This window comes from Ylistrum balloti, unplaced genomic scaffold (genome assembly GCF_031769215.1).
Source record: "Ylistrum balloti isolate Yb309-2 unplaced genomic scaffold, AGI_CSIRO_Ybal_v1 Utg370346, whole genome shotgun sequence".
NCBI classification, from domain to species: domain Eukaryota; kingdom Metazoa; phylum Mollusca; class Bivalvia; order Pectinida; family Pectinidae; genus Ylistrum; species Ylistrum balloti.
This window is the reverse complement of record NW_026782248.1, coordinates 159,188-179,785: the sequence shown is the minus strand read 5'-3', so window position 1 is coordinate 179,785 and position 20,598 is coordinate 159,188. Positions and strand designations below refer to the sequence as shown.

The window sequence follows — 20,598 nt, the reverse complement described above, 5'->3', positions numbered from 1 at the left end:
TTGGATTTCTCTATTAGACGTTTCAACTTTGTCAAACGGCTTTCTTTGGTCGTGTTGAGCGCTCCTTTTCACGTGTGCTTCATTTATGAGTTCATAATGCAGAGAGCCACTTGATAATCCCACGCTAAGCTGCAAGTAGTGCTCCCAAATAACAAAGTTTTTCTTGAAAAGTCTCGATTTTTTCCAATCGTTTAACACTAATCTACTACTGTATCAAAGGATGGTACGCACCACATACCAGAGACAATTGTTATACACGTGTCATTAGATACAGTAAAGCCTAATGAAGTGCCCTTATAGTGCTTGTCTGTGATGCTAGAGGATTCGTGTTTAAATTTACCACTCCCTTACACAAATCTTTGAAGCCTAGGAGTTGACTAAGGGAAATCCAAAGCGATCAAAAGACAACCATTGCTTGATCTCTATATGCTCTTTGATATTTTCCCTTCTTTTCTCACCTCTGTTTTTGCTCTTAATGATAAGACATTCGGACATTTCTTTGCAGTTGTAGCGATGATAATCTTTATCTGCCAAATCAAAACTGGCCACCTGGAAGCCATTTTGTTTGACTGATCAGAAGAAACAAAATGGCTTCCAGGTGGCCAGTTTTGATCAAAGGAGCACAAGGAGAGACCAAAGGGAATATACGTATGAAATTTGAGTTATAACCATTCAGTACTTATAAAAAAAATAACGAAAACAATCTTTCAAAATCAAAATCCAAGATGGCCGCCTTTCCGCCATTATGATTTTCTGATCATACCCAAAATCGAATGGGCACAAAAAGGCACCAAGGGATAGCTACATTTGAAATTTGAGAAAGATCCATCCAGTACTTCTCAAGAAAAAGCGATAACAAACTTTAAAAAATCCAAGATGGCCGTCTTTTGGATCATTATGATCAGTCCTACATATGAAATTTGAGAGAAATCCATCTCTTACTTTTTAAGTAAAAGCAATAGCAAAAATTGTTTATGGATGGACGGACGGACGGACGACGGACCACGGACGCAGGGCGATTTGAATACCCCACCATCTGATGATGGTGGGCTAAAAATTGTTTATGGACGGACGGAACATGGATGCAGAGCCATCTGAATAGACCACTATCTGATAATGGTGTGCTAAAAAGTCGTAATGTATCAGCCCAATAATTTCATAAATTTCGTCATTTTCATACATCTGATAATTTTAGAAAAGCGTCAAGTACAGGTGTATTTTCAGAACTTTGCAACTAATTGAGTGAATTAAAACGTGGCAATCAGGTAACGGCAAACCTCGGGGACCAGCAGATATTTTACTGGGATTGTTGTCCTTGGTTTGTTAAAGACAATTTTCTAACAAACTTCTATAAGAGATACTGATGGGACATACCTCAAGTCTTCGTGTTGGGTATTTATTAGAATAGCCCTTGCTTACATATGATTTATTTATAGTCGAACATGGTTTTACATGTAATTAAAATCAGCTCAGAAGAGAGTTTATTCGACGTTGATATAATTTGTTAAATGTACACTGTACTTAACCTGTTGAATAAATTTGTTCTGATTGCTTTGTGGTAGCCCATATTTGACAAACCTGATTCCAGAGTCTAGTAGATACATCACCGGTAATAAGACACCCTGATCTGGTATAAAATGATGACAAACTATTGAAGTGTAAATTAGGATCACATTTACTCTTGATTACACTTAAGAACCCTACATATAATACCATACATTCTCTTTAGAAATAATGGTCCATACAAAACAAGTCTAGTTTACAGCTCACATAATGGTGAGTTTTAACATGTGTATACTGAGAAGCTTACGAATTCAAACTTGAACAAAAAAATCTGTTTCAAATTCTATATTCATGGACGCTTCAATGTAGCTCCTTTAAATTTTGTAGTTGTCCCTTCCTCTCCCTGTCATCATTTAACTAATCATTGCTTTACTTTAATATTTTAAGAAAGACACATCCGAAGTAAATCCCAAATCCATCCTTCTTTAGGGGAAATTTCCCCCTAAATTTTGGACAGGAAAAATTCATAGTTATGTGAAAACAAATATAAAATACATAGTAGAAGTCAGAAATATTTCATTTAATAAATTTTCTGTAAATTTCTGTTTAAAAATTTCCTTTTCAACTTCTGTTATTAAAAATTATTTGAATCATTTCATAAATCACCGACCAGAATCTAAACCGTTTTTGGTCATATAAATCGGAGAGAGAAGTGATTGATTATTTTTTGTACACACCAACTGGATTTCTGTATCATGTCTGACTACATATATTTTTCTCAAAAATCTTTTATAAGTAAGTCTATTTCATTACATATGTCTCATTGATGATGTAAAGTACAATGTTGAAATGATATTTCTTCTACAATAGGTTGGTGTCATTCAACCCCCAAGGCATTAATTAATCATTTCAACTGCTGTTTAAACATTAATACCACATGTGGTGTAACATTTTAGCATGTTTTGATTGGCTGACAGGATGAACTTTGAAAAGGGTGCTTCATGCTAAAGCTCATGTTTTTTGTAACTTTTGAAAAAAAAACTTGAGTTAAAGAAATATACACAAAATTGTACCACTACCACATATTGTGTAACCTCTATATCCCGGCAAGGATTTCAATATAATGTCATACCAGAAACATTAAAGTACACCTTTTATCTTACATTTTACAGAAAGTTCTTTTTAAAATCATACTATTTATAATGCATTAAATTATTCCTAATATGTAAGATGTAGGTGAGAAATTAAAAAGAGACAATAAACCAGGGAAAATTCTTCCCTGTATACGCATTCTGATTCTGTGATGGATTATACAACAGAGAAAATAACAATTTCATAGATATGAATACAAATTTGTATTTCACCTGATGTTACACTATGTGTCTTTGATTAATGGTTTCATGAATAAATTGTATTGAGTTCAGAACTGGATATAGAGCCTCTACTGATCTTTTCACAGATTTTGTTACCCGTTGTCTTTAGAACAGATTCATTCACTCTTCTAGGACTCTGCATTTCTAACTAAAATAACATCAGATTTTGTTCGTGTGAAACTCACCGTCTTTGGGTGAAAGTTGTAAAATTTATTCTACAGTTAACAAACTGTATTGAATTTAATGTTATCAAGTTGAACTACTGACTATCAGTTTAAGAAGAAGCTAAATTTCTAATTAACAATGAAGCACTTGAATAAAAACATATGTACTGACATAATGAATAGATGTATATCACATTTACATTAAACAGACATATTGGAATAATGGATGTTAAGTAACAAACAAAAACTGTCCATGGCAACAACAGCTGTCCATGACAACAATGGTTATTAAGGATCCATAACAACTAAAGTTGTCATAAAAAAAGAAGAGATTAAGTAACCAACGAATGTGAAATATATATTACTGTTATAGTGTCAATATACAATTATATATATATACAACGTACAAAATATCAATCAACATCATTTTATCATAATCTATATGATTCCCAACCATAATTACGTCAAACTTTCATCAACTATCATTTCTAATACAACATGGAGTGACTAGTAATCAATATCAAGCGATTTTTACTGCTAGCTATAACTTACAAACCTTTAACTATTTATACATTCTGTTATTGATAAATTTCCAATATTAAACAATGATAAACTAGGATGTTAAATATGTTGTTTACAGTAAAATCATAATTGTTTTCATACCTCATTCAATCCTAAATTTGAATCAAAAATATTGTTTTGATTAAAAAGATTTTTTTTTTGAGACCCAAACTCGTGAAATAGACAAATTGCCAGGTCTATTCCATATCTAACTATGTTCAAGAGACAGTTTGTTCGTAGGATCTGCTTTTTAAACTTGTGAGACACTTAAAATTATCATGAATTGTTCACAAACAGAAACCAGTTGTTCATCTACAGACCAGTTTCAATCATACCCAGTTATTTCTTAATCAGCGTTAAAATGGATTGTACCCTGTAAAGTATTTACCATGTAAATTACACGAACTTCAAAGATGTCCTTTTGAATGAAGTTGATCCTTGAAGCAATGTTCAGAATCATCATGCACTAAATACTGCACACAACAAATATCAAATAGCCACCAAGGATTTTTTTTAACTTTACATAAAGAACTGATCATTTCTACCCAGTCTTAAATCTGCCTGAAATTGCAAAAAAAAAAAAACCCACAAACCATTAAACTAAGACGAAAGTTTACCTGTTTGCAGTTATTGGTAACAACTTCATACATAGTGGATTCTTTAAACTCATCACTGCTTTTCTTCATATTTAATGTGTATTTTCAGATGAATTTGCACCAATTTAAGAAATTGTAGACAACCTGTGACTACTGAAGCATTCCTTCAAATTCTAGTTTAAGTTCATTTTACCATACATAAAACTACATTCTAGCCAAAAATTATTTCCCAATAAATATCACACATTCACAACATAGTCTGATTGACTAAAACAATTAAAATGCAAAGGTTTCAAATTAAAAAAAAATCAATAATATTTGCAGCAGTAAAGATGATTCTTCTCTTAAAACCTGTATTTCAGCATTTGCATTCAGTTCATAGATTTTAACATCTTATCTTTTCTGATAATCTAAATTAAAATATTTTCTTTAAAAAATTGAAACCAACATGGATGGCCATAACATTTGTTCATGTTCAGATGTTTCTTGACAATGGAATTCAGGGAACATGTTTTTTTTTTCAAACATGCAGTTCCTTCACTTTTTTTTCATTTCTTTTCTAGGTCAGTCTTATCACATTTTCAGCTTTGTAAATACTTTCATAGATATAAATATATCAGAAGAAAATATGAAGGTTATGTGTTACAGTATGCAAAAAAAAAAAAAAAAAATGAAATGAAAACTGGAATTTTGATCTACAAAGACAACATGTTTTTTTTTCTAGTCCTCTAGATTGCGGAAGGCTTGTTGCATTTCTTCATGTAGATCATCATAATCTGTCTTAATTTTCTTTTCACCGTCTTTCACTGGATCCTGAAAAGGGTACAAAATATTCACTTGAAAACAGTGACAGATGTATACAATGTCCACATTTTAGATTTCAGTTTAGAGAAAGCATTGATTATGATCTCTAAACAAAGAAGTTTATATGAAGACATGAGAAATTACCAATAATTTTGAAATAACAATGAAATTAATCATTTTCTGAAAATCATTAACTAGTGAATCAAAATGCCTTTGTATATTTGAACCAACTAGGACATGATGCTACAAATGAGCAATGTGGTAACTTATCTCCTAAAAATGACAGATATTTAAAACTAGTAAATGCTTATAACACATAAATGCCTTCATTTCCATAAAATTGCTTGTTGTATTCATGTTTGACAAATTTGTTTTTATCAAAAGTGAAACTGATGAATGCTCCCTGTGACAACATTATTGGAAAAAAAATTAACAAGGGCAATTATTCAGTAATTATGACGTTCCAACACTGAATTTGGTACAATTGACATCCTCTTAGTATGACCGATGTATCCTCCAACTTTGAACATTTTAGTTTAAATGAAAGCAAAGTCTACTTTAATACAAGTTACAAGTTATGCTCCAGACACAAAAGTTAAACAAAGGGCAATAACAAAGTAATTGTGAGGTTCAGGGCCCTGAATTTGAATTTTGTTATGCTCAACATGAAAGGAAGGACATACAAACTAAAATGTTTTGGGGGGAGCATAAAAATAATGAGAAATGAGTGGAAATCAGACAGCAGTAATTTAGCATGTAACCATTGATCAGATTTTTCAGGTGCATTTATTTTTAATTTCACTATCTAAAATTTTTTCTCTAAAATTTCTCTATTTTGAGACAAATATCATTATAAATACTTTACCTTGAATTTCATACTGCTAAGCTTATACAGGACATCACTCAACTGTTCACGAATAATTGACCAAGTGATTTTATTTTCACTTTGTGCAGTAGTCTCCACAGCATGACGTGCCATATCGTAGAATGCCATGATGTTTTTCAGCATACCAACCGTTTTGTAAAATGGACAAAACCTATCAAAGCCAGAAGACACACCAATACAACATGAATCAATAAATACATAATATGAAATAGACATTCTTTATTAATGAGATTTAATTGGTTCATTTACTTATGACACTTCAAAAGGTTCACCAAAGTGAGTTCAGAAACCTGCATCAATGCTGGCTGACAAGCATATAGTACAATATAATTTACATCTGTTTACATACTTTGGTCAATTTGGTGACATTTCTTTACATCCAGCATACCGTATTATGAGAAACTGAACTTTTACTTCAAGTAAAGATTAAATCTGACCACATTTTATCAAAAACTTTGACCATATCTGATAGTGTTGAAAAAATTCTTGACCATATCTGATAGTGTTTAGAAAATTATTGACCATATCTGATAGTGTTGAGGAAATTTTTGACCATATCTGATAGTGTTTAGAAAATTATTGACCATATCTGATAGTGTTTAGAAAATTATTGACCATATCTGATAGTGTTGAGGAAATTTTTGACCATATCTGATAGTGTTTAGAAAATTTTTGACCATATCTGATAAGTGTTGAGGAAAACCAGACTTTATTTGAACAGTTAGTACAAAGTTTCAGAATAAACATTTTAATCAGCATAAATGATAATGAGTTGAAACATTGACACAGGAAAGAAAGCAATGCATAAGATTATATTTTCATCACATCAAGATCTCTGATTGATACTTTGAAGTTTAATGAACTACAATCTGTTCAGATATGGTCATATTTCCTACACACTATTTCTAAGAAACAGCTTTTCTCTGGATTTGATTCAAAGTAAAATAGAAGTTTCCCTTTAAAACACTGGTTTTATTTATTGATTTTTTTTTGCAGTTGCATATTAAAAACATGTCCATATATGGTGTTACAAAGATAGGATGTTTTTCAACTTTGTTCAAAAGACATAAATGAACATCACCACTTGTGCACATTTAGATGAAATACATTAGAGCTAAAAAATGAATTAAAAAATTCATCACACTGCTCTTTCATCCTTCAAGGACTTGACGCTAATGCTAAGGGCCTAAATGTTAAACCTAGGAGGTGTTTGAAGAAAATCCAAATTGATTTAAAAAAAAAACAAAAAAAACAAAAACAAAAAAACACATGCTTGCCAGTTGTGAGATATACAGTACATCTTTACAGAACAGGTGCCCTTAAATTTTAGTACAGTCTGATAAACAGAGTGTCATTAACCTCTAGCAATGTAATATTTGGTCATTGTCCTTTAAAAATAAGACTGAGAGGGTTTGAGAGGAAAAAAGGTATTATTTGAATGTAATTGGATGATAAACTGTGTTATATTTAGACACTCTTGACTTTTGACTATGTCAGATCCAAAAATGGGGCAAAGCCACAATTGGCCGGGCTGCAGGATGAGTGCAATGTTATATGGTATTTATAAGACAGTTAAGGGTGTTTCATTTGTTGAGTATATAGAATATTTGTTATAAGAGAGAAAGTTTGGTTGTATTTTATGAATTGGTGCAGAAGAAGGGCGTTTTAAGAAAGAAGTTGCAGCCATTTTTGATTCGGAGATGTTAAAAAAATAGACAATGGACATCTAAGGCTTCAAGGTGATTTATATGTGGAATTTTGAAAAGATTCTTGTAGTAGTTTCTGAGAAATTGTGATAACAAGAAAAGTTTCAGAAATGGACAACAGATGATGGACCATGGATGACTGGTGATTTGATCAGCCCACTATGGATGGTGGGCTTGGAACTTAACAGCTTCTTTCTTTATCTTTGTACTGTAAAGTGTTTTTATTTGGCTGGGGGTTATATTTTGCTATATTTGCAATTTGCTTTTAAAGCGTGAATTCAAAACTTCCCTGAAAATTGTGATAATAGGTCAGTTGTATTTGCTATCAATTATTACAATGAAATAAACTGTATAATGTGAATTTTAGATACCACGAATGACTTCCAGAAAGAAAAGCACGAAATTTGACAAAACAAAATTAAATCACTTTACAGTATTTTGACGTCATAGCTTGGTATTGAATTTGAGTATCATGGAACTATATATATAAACATCCCAAAAAGTTTTGAGCTTCTACGTCAAAAACTCTTGGAGGAGTTGATTCTACAAAACTGGTACCCTTTTTCCCTGCCAAACTGCAGAAAATAACTAAGTTCCAAAGCCCAAAAAATCCAGAAAAATGTCTGGAATGAATCCATAATAGGAGGTGCACATCTTCAACATATATATATAAACATCCTACAAAGTTTCAAGCTTCTACGTCAAAAACTCTAGGAAAATTTGATCCTACAAAACTGGTACTGGTTGATATCAGGTTGATATAACACGGTTCATACGTTTCAAAATTATAGGTGAATTACATGCAGACCATGATAAAGTATTTGTGACTCTACAGACCTGTCATATGGTGTGTATCCATTCTGCTGCAGAAAATCATCCTTTAGAAGTTTGGCCACCTCCATTGTGATCTTGTCTGATTCAGCTAGAGATCCCTGTAGGATAATCATCAAATTAACACCCGTTAAGGGGAGATAATTGACAACATCAAAATCACATACCAGTAAAAAATATCTTCTTAAATTAAAGCATGTGACGATTAATGAATGCATATTTTATAGTTTTTCTGATGGAATTATCAAGAAGAATCTATTGGTATTTTCTCTGGTCTTTTAACAATATATTTATATATAAAATAACAGTATAATTACATGTATATCAATTTCAAACTTGCTTCAAAGTCGCTTAGTAAAATTTTATGTAAATTCCTTTGTTGGGTATAAATTGTAATAAGAGAGCTTACCTTGCCTACAAGTTGTACAATTTCAGACAGATCTTCTTCTTCTTGTAAGATTTCTTTACACTGTAAACAGAATGTTTAGTTTATGATGGGTACAAAAGAATCGTCCAGACAAACTACAATTAGCTTCAAGTTTTGTCCATTTGCTAGGTTTATCATCCCATTTATTGTGAAAATTGATGAATAAAGTACAATTTTCAAAATTTCTATTCACCTTAGATGCAAACAGTATACAGTTTCAGCATCACAAGATGATAGATGAATCACCATGAACTCAATGCTCATAAATACCTTGGTTCTAAGTGGAGGAAAGTCTGGGAAATTTTTATCGTAGAACTCTTCGAGGGCTCTCATGTACTTGCTGTAACTGATGAGCCAGTTAATAGCTGGGAAATGTTTACGCTGAGCAAGTTTCTTCTCCAGTCCCCAAAACACCTGTACAATACCCAGGGTGGCTGATGTTACAGGGTCAGAGAAATCACCACCAGGAGGAGACACACTGCAATCAAAGAAATGTAAGTAATTAAGAAATCTAGTCTAAAGCCAGACAGTCAGTCACTTAGGCCCATAATCATGAAAACAATGTAATACATAAGCAGAAAATGAAGTAGAAAATGAAGTCAAAGAACGTGACATCAATCTGTCTTTACGTAAACCATTACCAATTTTCTATGATTTTTATTTAGATTTTCAGTAAAATTAGTAGCATTGACTTTATTTGAATCTAGTGCCCATTTTCCACTGTATGATTTTAATTAAATATCTTGCACACTGCGTTACTTACGCTCCTACGATACTGACGCTGCCTTCACGTTCAGGGTTACCCACACACTTAACACGTCCTGCACGTTCATAAAATGAAGCTAATCGAGCCCCAAGGTATGCTGGGTATCCTGAGTCAGCAGGCATTTCAGCCAATCGTCCAGAGATTTCTCTCAAAGCCTCTGCCCATCTTGAGGTGGAGTCAGCCATCATGGATACATTGTAACCCATGTCACGGAAGTATTCAGACAGTGTGATACCTGTCATAAAAAACAATAATCTCTGATAACTCTGTTGATGTGAAGCACACACCTCGGTATGAAATATATAGAAAGTGAAACTTGTTTCCATAAATAGACTGAAGCACACACACTTAGACAACTCTTACAACGACGGATCCATTCAATAGCATTACGCTTCGCCAGGCGAGGCCTCCGAGCCGCGAAGCCAGTCAGTAGACCAAAATTGTGCGTCACCGACGTATACTAGGATTCCCTATACGTCACAGAAGCATTAGGATAGCAAAACAGCTGTTGTAAATAGTATCTATTCATAGACTCCGACATTCTTCTCTGTTTATAATCTCACATCATTACTTTTTTCAGAATCATATGTGCTAGCCTATGATTAGCATTTCTTTCTGATCTTTTTCTTAAATCTCATTCTAGTTTCATCAAAAAATTTCACAACTCACAGAATCTCATATTACTCAAAGAATCTTACAACCTATAACAGTCACAGAGTCTAACAACCCACAACACTCGGTCACAGAGTCTCACAACTCACAATACTCAGTCACAGAGTCTCACAACTCACAATACTCAGTCACAGAGTCTCACAACTCACAATACTCAGTCACAGAGTCTCACAACTCACAATACTCAGTCACAGAGTCTCACAACTCACAATACTCAGTCACAGAGTCTCACAACTCACAACACTCGGTCACAGAGTCTCACAACTCACAATACTCAGTCACAGAGTCTCACAACTCATAATACTCAGTCACAGAGTCTCACAACTCACAATACTCAGTCACAGAGTCTCACAACTCACAATACTTGGTCACAGAGTCTCAAAACCCACAATACTCGTTCACAGAGTGTCACAATCCAAAATACTCAGCCACAGAGCCTCACAATCCACAACACTCAGTCAAGAGAGTCTCACAACCCACAATACTCAGTCACAGAGTGTCACAACCCACAATACTCATTCACAGAGTGTCACAATCCACAACACTCTATATTGGGTGGGCGTGGGTAGGATTTATTTGGTGTCAAATCTACTGCACTATGAGTAGATCCTCACCTGTGTAAATGGATGCTTCTCGGGCAGCGACAGGCATGTTTGAGGTATTGGCGACTAAGGTTGTTCTCTTCATGATGGACTCTGGTTTACCGTCCACTTCCATAGTCAGCTATCAACAAAATGTTTAGTGCACATATACAATTTGCATAACACCCATGTTCTTTTAAAAGTACCCACTTTTCACGGAAATCCCCATAGTAATGTACTGCCCATGTTTATCAGACCATTTAGATTTTATTGCTGGCAAAATATCTGATATCTATCTATAATGTAATAGGTCAAATAAAGAAAATTCATTATTTTTTTTTGCCTGGTTATCTCTTTGAAAGTTTAACACAAGATAACTGAATGCAAGGCCAAACAAACACCTGTTGTTATCTCTGAGGGGCTCAATTAATTGCTTTTTTGAAGATGTAGTGATATTGTAAAGAACAGATATTTCAGAATTTAAATAAATCAGGACAGGACGGGAAGGACATTTAACATATGTCCCCCTCCAACCTTTCCCCACAAATTTATGATCATCATTTTTACTTCCAAGTTTTTGGTAAATCCACAAAAATTTGAACCAACAAAAAGAGTCCTTCACAGTAAGTTTTCTGATATCAGTTTAATATAGACATAAATATAAACTTGTCTACTTATTATTTAAATCACATTCTGTTTAAATTTTTTTAAGGAGAAACATTTATTTTCTCAGAATATAGTTTTATAAGTAAGTCTATAGATCAGAAAATTTAAGAAATCAAACTGAGTGGAAGTACTAAACACCAATGTATTTACCTTATACCATTCATTGTTTTTACTACTTTATAAAAATCATGTGATTTTTTTTAATAAGTTAAATTTCATAAATATTTCTGATATTTTAATAAAATCATGCGAATCTTCCCTCTGGGATATATAAAAACTTTCAACATTTTAGATTTTTTATTTGATAAAAAGTCTTACCTCAGGGAAATCTCGTAATACTTCCGACATTTCATTTCCTCTCTCCCCACATCCCACATAGACAATGACATCACTGTTGGAGTATTTGGACAGAGACTGCGAGATGACAGTTTTACCACAGCCAAATGCTCCAGGGATAGCGGTGGTCCCGCCCTGTACACATCTGACAAGTCAAAAAGCGTTCTATATATATATACTGCAATAAGCCAATGGCCCAATATTGACTTGAAGTCAAGCCTTAGATTATTACAGGACAAAAGAAACGTAACTTTACCCAATAGACATATATATCGGAGAGATCAGAACAAGTAATAACGAAATAAATGTGATATGATGAAATACTCTTATATCATTCAGCCAAATTCCATTTTCCACAGTCACATTTCAATAATTTAGGCCTGTAGTTTCACTGATAAATCCTAAATGGCATTCCTGAAACTCTAAGGGTTACACTCACTATCACTCTCTACACCCCTGAAACATTTCATGGCAAAATTGAAGGTTCCTTTAGACTTTGGGGCTAAGACAAGAAGACCAGTTTGATGTTTTTACATATATCAAAGGAGTCTCATGGATGCCTAATTGTATATTGTACTGGCTTTGAAGTGTCACTCCTTTGTAATCTTCAAATGAGTATATTATTGATTAGTTTTTTCTCCTGAAACCCGCTTTAGACTATTCAAATTACTTTGCTTCTGCCTTCAATTTTGTCAGGAATTGTTTCAGGGATGCTGTGATCGAAGCACTTTTTTATCGAGGATGTCTACATGGATAAAACAATTGTATGATACTCCCGTCATTTATAAGCAGTATTATCTGTATCTAATTCTAAATTTGCTATTCTGTGTTCTTTTGTATAACCCTTATAGTAAATTTCTCCATGCATCAAACAGATTACGGAATTCCGATAGAGAACCTATAGTTATGACGTACGGGAAAAGAGCATCCAGGACACGTTGACCGGTCAGCAGTGGATGATTTCCAGCCAGTTTCTCTGTGACGGGACGCATCTGACGTACTGGCCAGACTTGTAACATAGTGTATTTGTTTTTCTCTCCATCAAACTCTGTCTCCAATACAACATCCTGTAATTACATGGAAAGAAGGCAGGTTAAAGGTAACTTGGCTCTTTGCATAAGTTGTATTTTGTTGTACCGAAAACTCTAATTAAAACATAGGTGAAAATCTTCTGATGCTACCAGTATGAAAAAAATTATTTTTCATATAATTTTATAAACACTTTATAACCACATTTCTTAAATACATTTATAATTGTGATAAAAAAATAACAAAAACACATAAAATTATCAATTTTCTCTGTAGAAGTAAGAAATAAAAATTCTTCCTTTTCTAAATAACAGTTGAACTTGACAAAATGACAGAAAAAGTACCAGACTTATTCTTCTCAACATGGTCCAATTCTGGTACCTTCAGTCAGGGGGATTGTGAAATCTGTTCAGTTATCATGAGTATTCAAATTCATATAGCGATAAAAAAAATTCTGAGAGAAGTTTAGACAAAGCCCGAATTCATCAGTGTTTCGAAATATTAGAGTTCTAGATAAATGACAAATTTTGGCTGTAAAACGAAGAAATGAGAACAACATTCTTGAGTTCATCAACTGGAGAGAGTAGCCCTTACATTGACATCGTATGTGCCGGGGTCAGCAACCCATGTGACGGTGCCCTTTGCTTTAGGAGGCAGCATAATCTTGTGTTTGATGAGGATGTTTTCGTACACCACTCCATAAATATCTCCTCCTGTCATGTGACTACCAACCTGGTAACAAAATTTATTAAAATTTACCGATCTCTTGATTCCATGGTTACATCAGGTCTGATTCACTATACTATGTAATTATATCTGCATTTTAATTGTTCCAATTTTTGACAAAAACAAAAACTTGAAGTACTGTAGCCATGAAAAATACAACGGTTCTCTTTTTTTTATATTTCATTTTGACATAATTATAGACTATTTTTGGTGATTCTATTCCGTCCTTGAAAACAGAAAAAAATCCCCCATAAAGAATATTATCATATTTTATCAACCATGTACAATGTTATCATATTTTATCAACCATATACAAGTTTAACGCGTTTTTCTTGTCTGACAGTTTTCAGCTGCCATCAAGTGTCTGATGATATTTCTCATCTTTCTTCAGGCAACTAACTAGTGCACTTTGGTACACTAGTTTGGGAAGTTAAAACTACTGTAACAATATTTCCTGCACTCCAAGTAGACTAGTGTGAATGAACAGAGAGAACAGTAGTATCAAGCTGAAAAATTCATTGCTTCCTAGAAAAACATCAGCACAGAAAATACTATTTCTAAAAAAAAATGAAGTGAAATTGGGTAGTTCAGTAGAGTAAAAAATTACTAAAACTGAAGTGTTGTTAGGTCTGATGTTTCAAAAGGATTTAAATACTGTGAAGTTCTGATGTTTTGGAATGGTTTAAATCAAATCAGATTTACCCTGATGTTTCCAAATGGTTCAAACTCCCATTTCAGATTTCTATCCAAAGCAGGTGTGTTAACTCCCTTAGGTATGTAGATACTCTGAGTCAGTTTTGAGATCTCTTCCAGCGGTCTTTGAATACCTATAAAAATACAAATAAAAACTTATACACAGCAAGTTACATCCTACAATTAAAACACCACGTTTATCTAGCTATAACTCCATCCAGGGCCTCTTGGAGGACATTTTCACATTTGCATAATCGCAAAATAGATCTGATATTGATTCCATGTAACTTTTCTGGAGTCTCTATGTTCAAATCTTTCATTTGTGAATATTTTGTCCTAGTTTGATTGAATTTGAGTTTGGATTATGACTTTGCTGATACTTTCTTGGTGATTTTTAGTAAATAGTAAACAATTATATATACATAGGCAGTCCAGAGCGAAATATTGAAATGTTCTCAAGATGAAAAAGTTTCTAAATTCCAACTAATTCAGGTAAGGAATTACTATACCATACTCTGAGCAAATACACAATATTTACTTACCATCAAAGATACTGGCCATAATACCAGGTCCTAACTCCACAGACAGAGGTTTCCCAGTTCTCAGAACAGGATCACCCACAGTTACACCAGCTAGAACCAGCTAAGGATCAACACTACACAATATCAAATAACCGATCACTAACAACAGATGATCACTTCTTATGAATTTCAGGACAAAGTATGAAAACATGGTTTTCTCAAAATGTCAGATTCAAAACTAGAAAAATTCTGGTAAACAAGGATGCTCTTGATACTTGCAAAATTAAAGTCAACGTTTGAGAAATATCTATTTATAGGAACTTGATCTTTATCTAAGAAACCAAATACAGCCAGGCATATGTCCTGGGTATTGTTGAAGTTAACATTTGTGGTAAGTTTCAGTGATTTATCTACATTTTCAAACATCAGTACATTCTCTTGTAATTTAGAAAACAAGGAGTCATTTGTCCGGAGACTTGTGGGTGATCTCTGGTTTTTCATAAAAATCCACAAAGAACAAAGCCCCTGGAGTAATGAGTGGTTCAAAACAGGGAGTTATATTCTGAACATGGACCTGTCAGCTCTATGAAATGATCAAATTTGTGTTAATTTTCAATGAAGGATACATGTTTCCTCATAAACCTGGATGGTTGCCATGTCGCCTTCCAATCTGATGATCTCTCCAACGAGCTCGTCATGACCTACACGTACCAACTCGTACATAGCAGCTCCAGCCATGTTCTGAGCAGTAACCACTGAAAATCAAATTTGCATATATGTATATAGTGTCAGGTCTTTTTTCTGATTTGTATCTGACCTGAATTTAGAGGAAATGTTTTCTAGTAATAATCTTGAAAATTTATCTAAAATTCTCGCATCTTTTCAGATTTTATATAACTGTACTTTTTCATTTTTTAAATTTTCCTTTGTTTTTGTGTGTGTATGTAATTTATGTGTGTGATTCTTCAAATATATTTTTGCTATGACCTTAGCACTGACATAACTACTACATAATCTTGATTTAAAAATTGATGTCAGATGCTTTGAAGAGAAATAAATTAGCATGGAGATTCCCGGAAAGTTTTATCCATCAAATGGAATAACCATGCCATATGACTGTTTTCATGTCCACAATAATCAAGTCATATAATTGTCACCCACTGGATGTCATTTATTGTCCTGTAAACTTCACTTCTTTCAGCGTAATTTATTTTACATTCAAAGGTAAGTATAAGAATGTAAACACATATTATATCCATACCAGGTCCAGAAACAGCAAACACATAACCAAACAGGGACTCTTTTTCAGCATCCCCGATCTTGGGTATTTTCTGCGCTCTCTCGAAAGCACCAGCCTGTAAATATCACGTAAAATTTCAAAAACACATTTCACTGACTCTGATCTGTGACTTTCTCCATGTGGAGTAGCTTATTTTTGACATCTTGATTCCGTGTGGCAAATATTTTTTTCTTTTGTAACTTTTTTTGAAAATACTTCATTTATACAGAATTTACATAAGAATGAATATTATTGGCAATTGGTGTCTTTTTTTATTCATGATATGAATCTGGGTTTTGCTAAAACATAAGAAAATAGGTACTGATGAACAATAAGAAAAAATTACAATGGATGACAATATTAGATGATGTTAAACGATCAGATAAATGATTATATCTAATGATCATCCAAACACTACTACACACATTATATAGTCACCTGTCCATACAAAACAAAAGATAAAGCAAATTACTGTTAAATCATTAATTTTCATGGGAGATTATTTTCTTTAATTTTGAAGGTACTCATCATGTATACGTCAATTTATATGTCAAATAAGCAAATGCAGATTAAGCTATATTTATCTATGAAACCAAATTAAGCCCTATGAAAACTTCTTATGGTTGGAAATCAAGTGGAGAACTTGTGTAAATCTATATATCCTAAAACAAACCATGAATACCAGAGCAATGTGAATTCTGATGCTAATAGCAGGAAAATGAACATATCAAATCCATGTTATTCTTTTAATGTAAATATGTATATGGCTCGGCATTATTAATTTCAATATCTCTATGACTACTAGGATTCATGAAGATTTTGAACATCTAGCTTGTGACTACTTGTCGTTCATTCCATCCTGCTAACAAAAACTTTTTCTAGCCAACTTCTGCTGCTAGCTTTTACCATGGCTATAACCATGCATGTTTCAAAATATGAAAAACATCTATATCATTCTTGAAATTTTAAGTTCTCTTCTATGTGTATTTTGTTCTGTCTCTGGTCAGATGTTATTTTACGGCAAAATCTGGAAATTCACCCTTTTAATAATAGTAGAACTACATGTCAGGGTTTTCCATAAGAGCCAGTCGCCGGCCAATTCGACTGGCTACTTTGATCATTTGGCCGCCTACACCAATCCAGTTCTGTAATAATGTTCCGTACACGACTACACATACACGGCAGGCCACCCCCACCTCGCCGCGTTGCGGCTCGGATCGGCTTGCTTCACCAGCCTCCTACTTTCACTACACAGTCTACTACTAACAAAATTATGGAAAACCCTGCATGTAGTTAAAATGCTTTGAGAATCCTCTATGTATGTATCATTTCATATTATTATCAATTTATATATAAGACTCATCAAGTTTTTGATACAAAAAAGCTCTAGACATAGTACTCAACCATTCACTTAACTTGAATTACTATAAAGATTGGAAATTTTTCATAGTCATTCTCAGTACAAATACATCTATAAGAATGCCATACACACAAAGCTATGATGTATATACATCTAGCTCTTTATGTTTTATTTTGAAATGTTCAGTTCTGTATAATTCTACAAAGAATTCCTGTAGAAATATATGAATGGGATTGAAAATTAATTTAAATTTTATTTCAAAATTCCTTATTCTAGATTAAATGTCTAAGTCTAACCCATTTAAATCCAAAACCAATACCACGATTCTGTACTTGATATATGCGATAAGGGGGAAGGTCTTCAACACAGATATGTGGTACATGTACTAGACGTCCTTGGTGCCTGGTAGACAGGCAGTGAAAATTACTGTGTTGCTACCCACCCAAATATTGTACCAGCCCTACAGCTGATAAAACGACCGAAATACAGTTATCTTTCCCACTACCTATTACAGAGCTTTTCTAACTGTTGCTTGCCGGCTCAAAGTCACAATGATAAATAGTTTATACTTCAAAATTGTGATTTTCTTTTGTTTCTTACACACTCATTCTTCAAAAATACTACCATATTTATGATTAAATAAGCATCCTCCTTTAGCATAAAACTTAAGGTATGGGGGAGGGGTTATTTGCAAACTTGTTACCATTAAAAATTGATGATTTTGCAAAAAAATGAAGGAGGAGGTTTATTTATAGGTAAAAATACGGTATATGCTTTTGATAACACCTGCCCTATGCAAAAAACAAAAACATTTATCAAGTGGTACAGAAACATTTTTTTAAGTTTCTTGAAATGAATGATGTTTATGTGAGTAAACACATACCAGTAGTTTATTTCTAAAAAAAAAAAAAAAAAAAAAACAGGTTTGTTTTGTAGAGGGCTACCTTACTGAACATCATAAAGGAAGCCTGTAGCATTCTATTCAGAACAATTATGGTAAAGCCTATTTGAAGGATTCTGACAATCTTTCTACAATACTTAGTCTTGGATTTGGTTGATAGTCATAATTCCTCAACTTGACAACATCTCACTTTATCCAATAGAGGGAATGTTACATATATTATGTATTATATATAAATATGTTCTGTATTACATATATTACATATGATTTATAACAATCACAAAGTTGTAACAGTACTATACATTGCTTGAATACTGAACCTTGTGATTTTATATAAAATGAAATTCTGACCATCAACCCTGGCCAATCATGCTTGGTTGACCCTTGCCATTTAGTAAAGTCAGATAATACATCTAAACAGTCAGAAAAAAAACATATTCAAGAAATATGTCTTGCAACTGTGATAAAAAAAAATCGTGAGTAGATAGTCCGGGCCTTTCTGACTAGGTTAAAGCATCTTGTCAAAAGACACAACCACTACAGCATAGCACATTCCAATTTCTCACAGGACCATTTACCTTCCCCCAATAAACGAGGACCATCATTGCTTTTGATGGTTTTACCTCAATTGTATCAGAATTATCTGATGAAAAATCAGTTACTTTTATAGGGTTTTTTTTCAGATGAGCCCAGAGCACCAATTATAAAATTTTGATGAGTCCCAATACTAAGCGATATAGTGAGTTAGAACGAGTTCCACAAAAAAAAGACACGAGTCCTGGACTCAAATATCTGAGTCCCAAAAATCACTGAAAGTTTAGGTTAGTAGTTTTTATACTAAGGTCATATTTATGAAGTGGTCTACTGAACAAAACCAAACATAACCCTAAATTCCATTTCTAGCTACATGGTGAGGGACTTTCCCTTTAACATGATACTACACCATATACATGCTGTACTGCCACTTGTATTTCTTCGGAGATTTATTTTCATGTTAATATGCAAGGATCATCAATCGCAAATTTAAAACCCTCATGACTACTTGTAAGAAAAAAACTCTTGATGATTCACAGTTTGTATATCTAATAACCAATAATTCATGAATTTACTCATCTATAGACCATTGTTAGCAAAATAATTTATTCTGTCAGATTTTCATAAATTTAATTGATCATTCCATGAATATTCTCTTAAAAGAAAACATTAAGTAGGATAAAACATAGATGGTCAAGTTATAAAGAAAAGCAGAAACACTGTCTGGTAATTTCAAAGGCCTAAATCTTAAGTTTACGTAAGCTATTGACAAAGGCATTAGGCCTGCATCCAATGCTCATCCTATTAGAATCCTATAAAATATCATTAACTGGCTACATGTCAACAAGTTTTTAATTATAGTGTATTGTATGATAGATATGTCGGACAATGTGAAAAGAAACAGTTACCACAGGTACTTGTGAACAAGAATTTCACTTTTTTAAAAATGATTTACGGCAACTATGCTATTTGTTTTTTTTTTTTTTTTTGCTTTTGAAATTGAACATCTGGTTGTAAATGATCTGTTGATTATTTTCCATCAAATTACAAGATTCAATAAAAAAAAATCCATGTACCTGTGACATTGAAAAATTATTTTTATGCAAAATCCATGCTGTTTCAATTAACCATTAGTGTCATATGATAGATGTTCTTTTATTAGGAGAATGTATAATATGATTGTCAATCCTATTTTCGTCTGCAAAAATCATGTGATTTTTCATAATATTACAGTATAATGACCATTTTGAATTCAGCTCTTAAGAAAAGCCGTCCACAAGATTCCATAAATCACTTACAAAGAAATTCTAAATGATTTTCAGTATTCTTTAAAAGTAATTTTGACTTTGAGACACCACCCGGATTTAGTAACGTGATGACAGATACCTAAGGTCAACGTGTAACGAACGAAATTCTACCGGTGCCCCGGTAGTTTCTGTCGATATCATTTTCGCACACTTTATCAACAGAAAAAATCAACATGCAAGTGCTTACTGAAAACTGGATGCACATCAACAAATTTAAAAGAAATTGGTCAACTATAATTATCTATACAGTCGCAAAAACAACGAGAACGATCCTTACCATCTTGTCAGCTTGTCGGAAATATTATCATGTGATGATCGATAGTCTTCCGCACTTGCGCACTACGAGTTTTATTTCACTATTTTAGCTTCCGGTCTT

At 33.2% G+C, this 20,598-nt stretch overlaps 1 protein-coding gene across 1 annotated transcript; it reads right to left on the bottom strand.

The window, feature by feature from the left end:
- Positions 1-1,659: 1,659 nt before the first annotated feature.
- Positions 1,660-20,504, bottom strand: LOC132553743 (V-type proton ATPase catalytic subunit A). The gene is made up of 15 exons (XM_060218015.1): positions 20,500-20,504; positions 16,103-16,196; positions 15,468-15,596; positions 14,863-14,952; positions 14,330-14,454; positions 13,496-13,633; positions 12,788-12,939; positions 11,855-12,017; positions 10,904-11,012; positions 9,615-9,852; positions 9,122-9,329; positions 8,834-8,893; positions 8,431-8,525; positions 5,867-6,038; positions 1,660-5,010 (listed from the first exon to the last, which is right to left on the bottom strand). Exons 1-15 carry the CDS (start codon positions 20,500-20,502, stop codon positions 4,918-4,920), a joined length of 1,869 nt encoding a protein of 622 aa, XP_060073998.1. The 5' UTR covers positions 20,503-20,504; the 3' UTR covers positions 1,660-4,917.
- Between the last annotated feature and the right edge of the window lie 94 nt (positions 20,505-20,598).